At 31.6% G+C, this 13,009-nt stretch overlaps 4 protein-coding genes across 7 annotated transcripts; 2 read left to right on the top strand and 2 right to left on the bottom strand.

The window, feature by feature from the left end:
• Window positions 1-1,982: 1,982 nt before the first annotated feature.
• LOC109597590 (DNA methyltransferase 1-associated protein 1) lies at window positions 1,983-4,009 on the top strand. The gene is made up of 8 exons (XM_020013326.2): window positions 1,983-2,414; window positions 2,473-2,636; window positions 2,690-2,908; window positions 2,966-3,061; window positions 3,114-3,311; window positions 3,423-3,576; window positions 3,635-3,789; window positions 3,843-4,009. Exons 1-8 carry the CDS (start codon window positions 2,207-2,209, stop codon window positions 3,954-3,956), a joined length of 1,308 nt encoding a protein of 435 aa, XP_019868885.1. The 5' UTR covers window positions 1,983-2,206; the 3' UTR covers window positions 3,957-4,009.
• On the bottom strand, window positions 4,000-5,013 carry LOC109597591 (DET1- and DDB1-associated protein 1). Its single transcript, XM_020013328.2, has 4 exons — window positions 4,873-5,013; window positions 4,682-4,820; window positions 4,562-4,629; window positions 4,000-4,341 (listed from the first exon to the last, which is right to left on the bottom strand). The coding sequence occupies exons 1-4, from the start codon at window positions 4,873-4,875 to the stop codon at window positions 4,258-4,260; spliced, it is 294 nt and encodes a 97-aa protein (XP_019868887.1). The 5' UTR covers window positions 4,876-5,013; the 3' UTR covers window positions 4,000-4,257.
• Window positions 5,014-5,196: 183 nt separating this feature from the next.
• LOC109597602 (NF-kappa-B essential modulator) lies at window positions 5,197-11,468 on the top strand. 4 transcript variants are annotated; one of them, XM_020013343.2, is made up of 9 exons: window positions 5,197-5,283; window positions 7,890-8,138; window positions 8,205-8,304; window positions 8,362-8,492; window positions 8,547-8,621; window positions 8,674-8,772; window positions 8,824-9,105; window positions 9,367-9,798; window positions 10,715-11,468. In XM_020013343.2, the coding sequence occupies exons 2-9, from the start codon at window positions 7,890-7,892 to the stop codon at window positions 10,874-10,876; spliced, it is 1,530 nt and encodes a 509-aa protein (XP_019868902.2). In that variant the 5' UTR covers window positions 5,197-5,283; the 3' UTR covers window positions 10,877-11,468. The 4 variants fall into 4 exon arrangements, with proteins under 4 accessions (XP_019868902.2, XP_019868901.2, XP_019868905.2 ...); XM_020013342.2 differs by lacking the exon at window positions 5,197-5,283 and adding an exon at window positions 6,221-6,356; XM_020013346.2 differs by lacking the exon at window positions 5,197-5,283 and adding an exon at window positions 6,221-6,356 and having other exon boundaries at window positions 10,263-10,894.
• Window positions 5,241-6,650, bottom strand: LOC109597603 (uncharacterized). Its single transcript, XM_020013348.2, has 3 exons — window positions 6,499-6,650; window positions 6,280-6,444; window positions 5,241-6,031 (listed from the first exon to the last, which is right to left on the bottom strand). The coding sequence occupies exons 1-3, from the start codon at window positions 6,648-6,650 to the stop codon at window positions 5,317-5,319; spliced, it is 1,032 nt and encodes a 343-aa protein (XP_019868907.2). The 3' UTR covers window positions 5,241-5,316.
• Window positions 11,469-13,009: the final 1,541 nt, after the last annotated feature.

Below are 13,009 nucleotides of genomic sequence, written 5' to 3'. Positions count from 1 at the left end.
ATATTATATATTTTTGTTTCTAATATTGAAAGAAAATTTAACAGTAGGAAACATTATGGTATAACCCTTTACATACATACAAAATGTGCTACATATCACAAAATAGAAATACAAGCAAGTAATAATGATCATATTTTGTATAATACAATAGCCCAATTCCCATTAGGCATAAGCGCTCCCATGAATGAAAATTTATTAACAATGCTAATTGGACAAAACAAATTTTCGCAAGCGGTAACAGGTGGGTAAAGAACTGATGTATAGCAAGGCGGGCAAGGTTGCCGAGGCAATGTAATCTCCAACGTATCTCAATGATGGTCGTATGTGGGCTACTGCGGACATTACGAAGGCTCGGTGACGATCCATTCGACTAGAGAGGATACGATTTCTTCGAGTGTAATCGACAACATTCGATATGAGTGAACGGAAATTTCAATGATAGCCATACGATACCATTTTTGGATATTTGTTACATTATTCCTTATGTACGTAGAGATAATTGGTGTGCGGTATTTCAATGATTATAATGAGTAAAATTTTTAATTACTTTGTTGGTTTCATAAGTATGAGCATTAAACATTTGAATATTATCCAAATAAATCATACATACATTCTTCTACTAAAACGTATCTGTGAAGAATAACAATCAGTGACAAGTTGTCAATAAGCAATTAAGTCATTAAGAAAAATATGACAACTTGTCATTGATTGTTGTCAGGAAATGTATCTGTGTAAAAATCTATTAAATTTTTATTAAGTTTAAGTCTAAAGTTTTTGGAAGTCTTTTAATTTTTTATCATGAAATTACTATATACATTTTTCACAATATTAGAGACACACTTGTATAAAGGACACTTTTAAATCAAGCGACCCATTAGCGTCCTCAATTGTTCGTTGCTATTGACAATAAACATTTACCTTCTCATTACCGTAATGAAATTTTGTCATTTTTATGGCATTTGCTGAGACGGACGGATCGTCGTTTTCCCCAAATTTTTTTTGAAAATTTTTTCTCAAATCAAATATGTGGGGAGCTGTTGGCGGTGCGCTGGTACTAAGTTCTGTATACGCTAGAAGAATTCTAATGGCCAGACATGTAAGTAAGCTTAATATTATTTCTGAAAATAGGCACAATTTTTGTTTCCCGATATAGAGACATGGTTTGAGGAGGTCAGGTCACATGGTTCATGTTCCTGGAGTTTTACTCATAGGAACACTAAGCGCCTCGATATGCTTTTACATAGGGGTTCGAAATATGGCTCGTATTCTTGGACGTCGCCTAAAAGACAGAATGTATGTTTTAATCAAAATTGTACTTATGTGTGTAAATCAACGTTTTCTTTTTCAGTAAATTGAGGCGAGAAATCCAAAAAAGACGCACTGCCGCCAGACGTAGACGACAGACACTCAGAAGACGTCTTAGATAAGATGTTTCTTTATTAAATCTATTTCTCAAAATATCCTGTGTAATACACTAATTAATTTGTCACAGATAACTCTCCTTCTAAAAAATAAATTTTTCAAATTTACAAAACTATTTTTATTTCATATCAAAAGATTGAATTGAATAATTTAGGGATTTTTGTGAATGACATTATATATAACATACAATTGAAACCGATATTTTATTAACCAATTTCAAAGTTTAAAAAGATTAGACAGTAATGTTAATTTTTTTTACACTGTCACAAAATAAAGTGTCTTTAAATATATATTTTTAAATTATTAAAATATTAAGACGAATTTAAGTACACTATTGATAATATTTATTTTATTTATTATTATATTATAATATAAAGCTTAAACTTTGCTTATTGTGTGCAGTGCAAACACACATAAAACAATTTTTTTTAATAAATACTTTATTTAATCTGATGGGTTATACCTAAATGGTACATTCAAATATAGTTTGAATTTCAGTTCGTCTGTAGAAGGCCACCTGGCGGATGCTTTTGGAAACAGAAATGACATTTCAGTACAAGTTTATGGCTTTATAAAAATAAACATATAAAATTGCATATTTATTATTTACTGCAGATTCGTTATTTTTCTGCCGTTAGAAATACTTTAACCGTTATATAATTCGTATTAGTCAGTAGTAACGAGTAAAATTTTTAAAGGTACGGTAAACATAACCCCATCTTACAACGGTGGTGTAAACATAACCCCAGTTAAAAATTAATAAAAGTTAAAATAATATTAAACAATGGCGGACGTACGAGATATTATGGAACTTGACCGTCCACCCACCCCGGAGGTTACAAAAGAATCTATTATTGGTGATAGTAAGAACAGAAAACGAACAAGTACTGGTGCACGAGTGATGAGAAGACCAGAGGGTATGCACAGAGAAGTGTACGCCCTACTGTATAATGACAATAAAGATGCACCACCTCTTTTCCCATCTGATACAAGTAAATATAACTATACATCAATATTTGTGATATTGATAATTATAATTTTATTCGTTAGGTAATGGGTATAAACAGGTGAAGATAAAACTCGGTATGAGAAAACCCAGAAAATGGAAGTGGATGCCTTTTGTTAATCCTGCTAGAACAGATAATGCAACGTTTTATCACTGGAGGAGGCCCTCAGATGACCCAAAAGATTATCCTTTTGCCAAGTTTAACAAGGTATTGATATTATCTAAACTATTTGAAATTCAAATCTAATGAATTTATTCTAGAAAGTAGACATTCCATCATACACAGACCTAGAGTTCAATAAATATTTAAAATGTGATGGTTGGACAAAGGAAGAGACAGATCATTTAATGGATTTAGCTCACAGATTTGATCTAAGGTTCATTGTAATGGCAGACAGATATGACTCAGAAAAGTTTCAAAAAAGGTCAGTGGAGGATATAAAGGACAGATATTACAAATTATGTGGAATCCTCAACAAGGTAATTTTAATTAGATACTTTTATTTACAACAGCATAATTTTATACGTAAATTTTAGATTCACGGCGAGAAGAAGAATTACATGTATGATGCAGATCATGAAAGAAGGCGGAAGGAACAGCTTAAAAGATTATACGAACGTACAACTGAACAAGTATAAAACATACCATTACATTAAGTGTAAAACTTACATAGACCTTTTACAGATTGATGAAGAACAAACTTTATTAGCCGAACTTAAGAAGATTGAAGCAAGGAAAAAAGAACGTGAAAGAAAAACGCAGGATCTTCAAAAACTTATTAGTCAAGCTGATAGTCAAAATGAAACACCTAGGAAAACAGACAAAAAGTTGCCCAAAAAGAAAGTGACAAATCCATCTAGGCCTTCAAGAATAGACACTAATGTAAGATTATTGAGCCATATTAGTTATTATTTTACATCAATTTTTATTTTCAATTAGTTTTTATTAGATTATGGGGCATTTTTTATTAATTTGTTTGTGTTATGTTAACAGCAAATTTTACAGGCTGTTGAAACTGCTGGCATTAAGTTTCCTGATTATAAAAATAGTGGCGTTTCTCTAAGATCTCAAAGAATGAAGTTACCAGCTAATGTGGGACAGAAAAAATCCAAAGGTATTGAACAAATGTTGCAAGAAATGGGACTAGGTAAGCTACAGAACATTATATTTGTATACCATGTTAATCCTAATTATTTTAATTTTAGAATTAAATCCAACCCCTACGGAAGAGATATGTCAACATTTCAATGAACTAAGAAGTGACATGGTTCTTCTAATGGAATTAAAATCCGCCTTAGGTACATGCGAGTATGAATTGCAAAGTCTTAGACATCAGTATGAAGCTCTGAGTCCTGGAAAGGTAATATGAAGTTAAAATTCAAATTAAGATCCTTTAATGTTGTTTGTTTTTAGACATTACCTATCCCACCACAACTTTTGTCAACTACTCCAGAAAATGAAACTGGAAAAGTTTCGACGGAAATTATTGACGTTGTTGGTTCTCCAGGTACACCCTTGAATACCTAATTTGTATATTTTACTTTTTATTATATTACTATTAATAAAAAACTTTAATCTTATTTGTTTTTTATTTAAATATTTATTCGTTCTCAGTATACTTGTAATCTTTATTAAAATCTATTGCTTACATATTTCCTGTGTAAAGAAATACAAAAAATTACGAATTTCAAACTTAGAAAAGAAATCTACAATAAATTATTGTTACAATAAACAATCTGAAAAACGTTCACTTATTAACAGACCCTTAAAATTAAAACAGTCAATTTGTGCATATACAATATAAACATTATTTGGAATCAAAATAAACTTATGTATTTTGGTGGTACTCAGTTCTTGATCTCTTCCTGGAAGGCTCATCTTCAGAGGTTAAATCCCTCTTTTTTAAGGAAGTCTGCAATAAGATAAAAACTATTAAAAACAATAAACAAAATGATAATATGGAGCATAATCTACAGAAGTACATTTTAAAAATATATGTAGATGAAATGAGAATCAACTGTACATGAATATTATACTCGCAACAAAAATCCCATTTTATATTTTAATATTTTTAAGATTATTAATTGAAAATTAATCCTTGATTGTGTATAGATGACATGTATGGAACTTACATTTACTTTTTTATCCCAATGTTGTTGCATATACTTCAATAATATGCTAGTTTTCTCAGTGACGATAACTAAAATACAAAGGTGTATCAAATAAATTATTGAAAATATGGATATACATACTTTGTCCCGAAGGTAAGTCTCTAGTCGGTACATATACTGATGGCCTTTTAAGAGATGATCTACTGTTGCTATCCACGTGAAACTTGGAAAAATTACTCTCATTGTATGAAGGCAAACCTTCAAGGAATTCTGCAACGGACTACAACAATAAATTAATAACAATTATATTATTAGTGTAGTATTCCTCTTACCATTATAATTTAGCTGTAATTTGAATAAATTCGTAAAATATATTTGCAACGATCCGTATGTCAAAAAAACATCAATAAAAAGCAATTTATCTGGTGTTGGCTGCACTTGAATTTGAAGTTATACACACAGAACAATAAAATTTTTATAATTGTAATTAAAACTTCCAAAATTATACAATAATAGGTGCACATTAATACATTTATTATATGCGTACAAAAATAAATATATATAAAAAATTAACATTTTATTAATAGCGAATTGGAATACTTGAAATATTTTTAATTTCTTCAGTTGACAAGACTGAGCTGATTCACAAACTTCATCTTATTTTTATTACCCATATGTTGTTGTGCCAAAAGTAAACAAATTGTGCGTGAATAAATTTTATTTATCGTGAAAATAATACAAAGGTAAGTTTATATTTTAACTACACTTTTCGTAATTCATTCCAAGAGGACACCTAAATTAGGTTTAAAATCAGGCAGAGTGCAACCAGGTAATTTAATAATATTGTGAGCTGCATAACATCCAATTTCTGAACATTGATTTAGTGTTTTTCCTGCCAGCAAACCAGCTATAAATCCTGCCACAAATGCGTCGCCGGCCCCAGTTGTATCAACGATTTCGGACTCGTGAACTGGAGGCACTATAAATTTATATTCGATGTCCGAGTTGTCGTAACAATACACGTCTTCTGCACCATTTGTTACTATTACAATTTTATTTGCGCCATGTTTGTACTCAGTATGTTTGATCAGATGGTGAGCCAAACTCTTTATGTCTGGTAAATTGTGCAATTTACAATATGCCACATATTCCCTTTTGTTTCCAAATATAACATCAGCTCTCTCAATACAGAAAGTGACCAATTCTGTTTCTTGTTCCACCAAATATTGTCCAGATAAGTTGAATATAAGAAGCTTGCGATTTTTGTTGCAATAATTTACAACATGTTTCACGACATCTTTCCTTTTAGTCAAGAAAAATCCTTCGATGTAAACATAGCTGCATCTCAAAATAACTTCCTCATAGTCAGATGCAAGCAGATCATTTAGTGAATAATTTTCAGCTGCCTCTACATTTGCAACAAGAGATCGGTTTGATTGTGTAACTAAACTAATGGAAGTACCAGTAGAAAGGTTCCTCTGAACTGAATACCTGTAAAAATAATTTTATTTGATATATACCAAAGGAATTGGTTCAATTGGAATTTGTATTATTTCTGAGACACAAGTCCAATTGGAATTTGAGTTGTGTTTATATTTACTACAATCAATGACTAACGTTGGTGTATTTAAAATAAAATTGCGCGCATATATTAATTACGCGATTCCGTGTAAAAAATATGTATGATTCATACATGATATGACGTTTGTTTAATCCTAAATTTGAGGTTAGGTCGTTACCTTGTGTAAACTTCATCGTTTTCTAGTAGTTGCTTGAGTGTGATTGCATCTGTGTCATCTCCAACGGAACCGTAAATGTAAGTTTTCAAACGTTTACTCGACAACCACTGCAATACTCTTAGCGTATTTTGGCTACAACCTCCCGCCGATATTGATTTTTCGTACCTATAACGTAAATAAACAAAAATCGAGAGTGTCAGAGGCCATTTCGTCACTTACACTTCGATGTCTTTGGACAATGATTGCATAGTTTTCTGGTCGACCTCCTTTTGTCCATCCTTTTCTAGGTTATATTTGTGTAGTAGATTAAAATCTGGTATGTTAGCGATAGTGTCCAAGAGGGGGTTGCCAAAGGCAGCCACTGTTTTCATGTTGTGAACCGGTACTTCCCCGAATTACCGAAGTTGATAGCGTAACGCGCTGGTGAACGGCAGTTTTGTACGAAATTAGTCACCGGCGACTGCTTCAAGTGTGCATCCTTGCTGTGTTTACAATTTATTGGTTATAGAACTAAAATTGACATTGCAAAAATTATAAGTTAGTACTAGTATCAATATTACGTGTTTGGTACACAAAAATAAACCTTGTTGATTAGGTGAGTCATGTTTAAATAGAGTAATTATCATAAAAATATTTTTTAAGATACAGTGGCGTCCAAGTGATATCAAATAATAAATATAACTTTTTTCACTTATTTCATCAAAACATTTTATCTTGTACTATAATAGTAACAAAGTAGATGAGAAACTGCATAGATATAAATACCTAATATATTATTTTTCAATTGCTATTTCATTTAATTTTTACAACTTCCACTAATAAATCGTCAATTATCACTCATCATATTTCTTTAGTACACTCGTATAAGGTGGAGGAAAGGGTAAACCTCGGAATGAAGTGAATAGCTATATGATTTTACGTTTGACATTTTATAAGTTGCATCGAAACTCTCGTATCATCATGTGTTCACGAGTAGACATTCAAGGTCAAAGTTTGAAAAAAATTTAATTACTTCGTAAATGTCTTGTCTCTTTTGCTTCAATTGATACTTGAAATTATTAGAAAAATATAAATTTCTCTTATTATTTGTTTCAAGATATATTTTCTTCTCTGAATCGTTCCCTGATAGAGCACATCGAGTGGAAAGGCAACACTTATCCATGTGATAACACCGTCAAATTAATATCTGCAAAAATTGAAATTGTTGTTTATGGTGTCATTGTATAGAACACTTTAAAAACATTTGAATAAATTTTATAAATGATAATTGACACCAATTCGTATTGTTAAATAAGGATTTATTTTTACATTTATAATAACTCCCTAAATTTAATCGTCTATAGGTTTTTAATAATAAGATAAGGTATAATAAGATTACTTTGTATACAATAGTTGAGATTAATGACACTGGGTAATTCTCCTTTATATGAAAGTAGTATTAGGAAAGAGCAAGTCTGTTGAAATCTGCAATATTTGGCAGTATTAGTTCGTTTACTAGTCAGATACGTTGCTATTAAATAGAGCTTGGGTGATTTAGGTCCATTTTGAAATGTTAGTTGGACTGTGATCTTGCAAATGTTACACGTTTTTAATAATAGAAAATATTCCAGATGGCGAGTGCGATTGAATCTCCATTAAAACCTACCACTTCTCTTCTCTCCGACGATACCGAAGAGGAATCGTTTGTTATTTTGAGTAAATCGATTGATCCAAATTTCGAAAGTATGTCATTTGAGCAAGACGACGAAATGAAATCGATTAATTTGGGCAAACAGATTGTCAACGATTTTATTCAAAATGAGATGACGACCTCCAGTAATTTACCTCCTATGCCTGTGCAGGGTTTTGATGTTGATAAGGTGAGTCTTTTGATACTGATGAGTGTGGTGGTCTGCTATTATTATATTTTTTCAATTGCATTTTAGGAGAACGTGGATAATATATCAAATTTATCGAACGAATCCCTTCCAGGCGATATACAAGCGAAGATCAGTGAACTTATTGAAGAAAACAATAAACTCAAAAGTAAATAATCAATACAAAAGTAGTACATAGTAACACTTATTTGTTATAAACTTATAGATACCATCATGGAAAATAATAATAGCATGAAATCTCAAAAAGATAGGATTCTTGTATGGCAGGAAGAAGTGAAAAACGTTTTTGCCGCCAATAAGCAACAGTTTAAGGAGGCAAAAGAAATAATTGAAAGTGTAAGCTTTATTATTTTATTTATGAATGACAGAAAATAATTGAAATTCTTTTAGCAAAAAAAGGAAATAGCAAAGCTGATGCAACAACAGATGGTAACTTCTGGCGAAAAAACGAAACAGGTGTCTACAGTAAGTTATAAACTAACATAAAATTTTTTAATTACTATAACCTTTATTTCAGTTAACCAATCAGTGCGCTGAACTATCTCTTTCGAAAAATGAGCAACAATTATTGGACGTACAGGCTGAGGTGAAACGTTTACAAATTCAACTTAAAAAAGTAAGCTGTACACATAGAATATAATAATTAGTATTAATTTAAATATTTTAGGAAATGGATGAGAAAGCACAATTCCAAGATGAATTAAATAAACTGAAGGAATCTCAAATGAATAAGTGTCAGGAATTAGAACGTGAATTAGCAAACCAAGTTAACAAATTTCAAAAAGAAATAAACGACAAAGTCGCCTCAAACAATATGCTTTCGATGGAAATGGAAATCCTAAAGAAAAAGTTACAAGCTCCCCAGGAAATAAGTAATCTAGGATCACTTCAAGAAGAAATTACCAAACTTAAAGGACAATTAGACTCCAGCACAAAATATATTGAACAGGTACTATTGGATGCACAAGTGGTCTGCCACTTTCCTGACGTCAGGCCGTATACGGTCACATTCTGTCTGTATTACCGTGCACTGCCGACTCCCCAACACATCGTAAGTTGCGATTCCCAAATGTGTTGTCAATGATGGTAATACAGACAGAATGTGACCGTATACGGCCTGACGTCAGGAAAGTCGCAGACCACTTATGCATCCGATAGTATGTTTACGTCCAATGGAAACATAACGTATTTAACCAATTTTTTCTTTCAGTTAAAAATTGAAAATGGTCATTTGCAAGAAATAAATTCTTCAGTCAACGAGCAGCTCGTTAACGTTCAGGAAGAACTAATGGCCACCAACGTGACACTTAACAATCTCAACAAAAAAATGCAGGAAATGAAAGAACAACTGAGTGTCAAGGAGGCGTTTGTGGAAGAATTACAAAATAAGCAAAAGATCGCTGAAGATAAAAATGCCGTCTTTCAAATGCAAATGGATGTTTACAAAGCCGATTTCGAAGCGGAGAGATCTGCCCGCGAAGTGTTGGTTCAAGAAAGAGAACAACTCAACGAGGATTTGCAGAACGTACACAGAAGAAATCAACAACTGTTAGAAGAAATTGAACTTGTTAGGAAAAATACAGATTGGGTTGTTCCCCCGGGCAACTCGAGAGCTTCTCCAGCACCAAGTGCGACTTACGAGGTAAGTAGCTTTCATTTTTAATTGAAAATATTATTGACATTTTAAATAAGTGTTATTGATTCGTTCTTTAATATATTTCCAGTAATATTACTGAAATTGTTTTGTCAAAATTTAAGACTTAATTATATAACACTTATTCGTAATTGAAGTACTGTTCTAAAGCACATCGATTAGCAGTGATTAAATAATAGGCAGAACGTATAAAATTGCACGCGGAGTTTCTTCTGACGGATATGTTTAGGATATTTTGGATTTAAATAAAATTTTTGTATTTAAGGTGATGGTAAACTTGTCAAAATTTTTTCTAACACTTCCTATAATATTTCAAATAATATAATATTGTTGGTGGGTGGGGCTAATATAATCCTTGACATCCTAAATTCACACAGCCTTTTCACTGTTGAATGTTATGCTTTAAAACAGTAATTTTATTTGCGTTTCTAAAATTTTACGTATTTTTTTAGACTCAGACGCATACATTCGCTTGTCCCTTGTGTAATAAGAAATTCCGTTCTGCAAGAATGGTAGAAGAGCACATTGATCACTGTCCCAATCTGTCACCATAAATGGATTTTAGATTTTAAAAATCTTACATATTCTATTATCGTTTAATAGATGTATGTAGGGAGTTGACTGTTTAAATATTTAGTTTGCAAACTAGAATTTAGTTATTTTTATATGTTTAGTGCTAATCTATGTGGTTTAATATTACATATGTTTTTGGTTTATATCTATTTTTGTTAAACAACAAATAGATTTAATTGTTGGGAGATTATGAGATGTGATGGTGTTTAGATGCAATACTTTCAGATATGTTTGCAATTGAAAGTCATTATTTTCTAAAACCATTATTAACTCTTCATCTCTCATAAAACACAAGTAAATGTTTGTTTCAATTATTATATGTTATTTTCAGATTTGGTTGTTAAATATTATTATCAATGGACTCAAATCTCTGAATGTTCAAAATATCACAACGTATTTTGGAAATTTACTACATTTTGTAATACTGAACGGAATAGTCCATGTTATAATTATTGTCATTGTGGCAATAGTTTTCTGGCATTCTTTAAAATAAATTTTTATTTAAAATTGAGTCTATAGTGTACAGGAATAATTTGATTGAAGTGATTTAGGAGATAGAAACTATTATCTGGAGTCATTTGTTCAAAAATAACTAGTGATGGACGAGTCCGGCATGTTTTACTTGATGGTTTGTCTCGCAATCAAGTCCAGTGGTCGAGTGAGTTGAGTCGACTCGATTCTTCTAAACCATCGCATTGGTATGATGCATCATATTTTGGCAGTTTGGAATAACGAGACGCCATACAAGTACGACAGGTTTTAATCGACTATCGTTACAATCCGCCAAAATCTTTTAGACGATGCATTGATCGCGAAATAATCTGAAAACATCTTGATTGTTCAGTCGGGTTACCAGTCGATGATTAGCTCTATTGTTGATTTGGATTGTTTGCGATTCATTCCATTGTGTCAACATCTCATCGTCCATTACTAAAAATAACCATATTTTTGTCTTCCTTGACTATGTGGAATCTGTGATGTTTGAGTAAGAGCTTTTAATTATATATTTCTGAATATTAACTTAGATTTATAGGATTTTAGCACCTAGGAAATGTAATGTTAATAAATTAATAATGTACAATGTATTTAACATAATGTTTTATTTACATATTTATCTTCCTTATGACCTGTTACTTTTAATTAAATTTTATTAAGCGTTGGGAGTAACTGACTTACTCGAACGTAGTCACTAGAGTGACCATCAATTTCATAGGTCATATTTCTTAACCTAATATAAATACCTCCATCGATTTTACATTGATTTTGAATACTTCCTGGCGTAAACTCATATTTCAAACATACTAAAATTTCAAAATAAACTCGCAATTTGACAAAATGTCTTTTATTAGGAGTATTTAAAAATATTGAAAATACACTAACTAATCATTTACATATTATCAAAATATCTAACAGAAAATCTATTTTTATCTATTAACAAACATTAAATTAACTTTCTTCCTCTTCATCTTCGGTATCCGTTTCCAACTCGAGTTCAAACGGAACCAAATTTGGTATATCAAGTTGATGGTTTGGAGAGTTCAAGTTTGTCATGCCGAAAAATCTATCGTTTTCCACATTTTCGTTGCAGTCCAAACACATTTTTTCTTCAACCATTGCGCATCCATCCGCCATTTGTTCAGAAATTTGCGTACGCAGAAACCACTTCGAAAGATTTGCCGATAATTCTTCAATCAGGGACAAGTATGTCTGAAGTTGCAAATGGTCTAAGCGAGAAAATTCTGAGTTTTCTAAATTTTCCAGTAATATGCCACATTCGTTATCCAAAGTTATCTCCGGCAAGTTATAACTTTTGTTTATTGCTGCATATTCCTTCGCCACTTCATCTAATTCTTCTTTTGTCATGGACTTCTTTGCCTGTGCCCATAACTCTTTAAGTGCGCTTATTTTTGCCGCAATCTTGTTCAGAATTTTCCCGTTCTCCATCGCTGTGTTAATAACGGTTCATACACAAACTGATACTAAAATTTGGCGACAACGCAACATTTAATTTTTTGTTTTTTAAACAATTTAAAAATTGTCATCGCCATGACGAGCAATGGTTGTAATAAGTTGGATCGAGTTATCCGTTGTTTATTAATTTATATTGCATTTACTGGAGTAACTATTGGAATGGGTGGTTACATTCTTTCTTAATTAAAAATGTTAAGGTGTTTTGTGAAGCATTATGAAACTTACTTTCTTTAGTACGATTCCTACACTTACTCTATCAGTCTATTATTATTATTTACAATATTTTCTTTTATATAATCATAACAATTTTTATAAATAATTGATAAAAATTTGTCTTTTAATACACACATTTCAAAGACGACTTAAATGGTATGACTAAATCAAATGTTTAAGATAAAAAATATGAAGTGTAAGAATAAATGATGCTAATAAAACAATTCACCAACAATACTGACTTGCTCACACCCAAGTCTTACGAGAGACCACAAAGGACCTCCAGGCATTGGTAGATGAAACAGAGAAGTGTTGATGGAGATCAACAAATCTCAAACACAAGATCAAGCTGACATCGCCCCAAATAAGCATGGGAGGAACCCTTACTACCCTTGAATAATAGACTAATTATTGAATTTTAGACCATAACATCAACTTCAGG

Source organism: Aethina tumida, chromosome 1, assembly GCF_024364675.1.
Source record: "Aethina tumida isolate Nest 87 chromosome 1, icAetTumi1.1, whole genome shotgun sequence".
NCBI classification, from domain to species: Eukaryota; Metazoa; Arthropoda; class Insecta; order Coleoptera; family Nitidulidae; genus Aethina; species Aethina tumida.
This window is presented reverse-complemented; position numbering and strand designations above follow the sequence as displayed.

Bases quoted from the DNA above. Each gene is read 5' to 3' on its own strand.
- LOC109597603 (XM_020013348.2), bottom strand. From the start codon at position 6,650: ATGAAAACAGTGGCTGCCTTTGGCAACCCCCTCTTGGACACTATCGCT. The intron at 6,445-6,498 runs GTAAGTGACGAA...TTTACGTTATAG, and splicing joins TTGTCCAAAGACATCGAAGT to GTACGAAAAATCAATATCGG. The intron at 6,032-6,279 runs GTAACGACCTAA...TTATTTTTACAG, and splicing joins AACGATGAAGTTTACACAAG to GTATTCAGTTCAGAGGAACC.
- LOC109597591 (XM_020013328.2), bottom strand. The intron at 4,630-4,681 runs GTATGTATATCC...TTTGTATTTTAG, and splicing joins AGACTTACCTTCGGGACAAA to TTATCGTCACTGAGAAAACT. The intron at 4,342-4,561 runs GTAAGTTCCATA...ATCTTATTGCAG, and splicing joins ATTGGGATAAAAAAGTAAAT to ACTTCCTTAAAAAAGAGGGA.
- LOC109597590 (XM_020013326.2), top strand. From the start codon at position 2,207: ATGGCGGACGTACGAGATATTATGGAACTTGACCGTCCACCCACCCCG. The intron at 2,637-2,689 runs GTATTGATATTA...AATTTATTCTAG, and splicing joins CTTTTGCCAAGTTTAACAAG to AAAGTAGACATTCCATCATA. The intron at 3,577-3,634 runs GTAAGCTACAGA...TTTTAATTTTAG, and splicing joins GTTGCAAGAAATGGGACTAG to AATTAAATCCAACCCCTACG.
- LOC109597602 (XM_020013343.2), top strand. From the start codon at position 7,890: ATGGCGAGTGCGATTGAATCTCCATTAAAACCTACCACTTCTCTTCTC. The intron at 8,305-8,361 runs GTAAATAATCAA...ATAAACTTATAG, and splicing joins AGAAAACAATAAACTCAAAA to ATACCATCATGGAAAATAAT. The intron at 8,493-8,546 runs GTAAGCTTTATT...AAATTCTTTTAG, and splicing joins CAAAAGAAATAATTGAAAGT to CAAAAAAAGGAAATAGCAAA.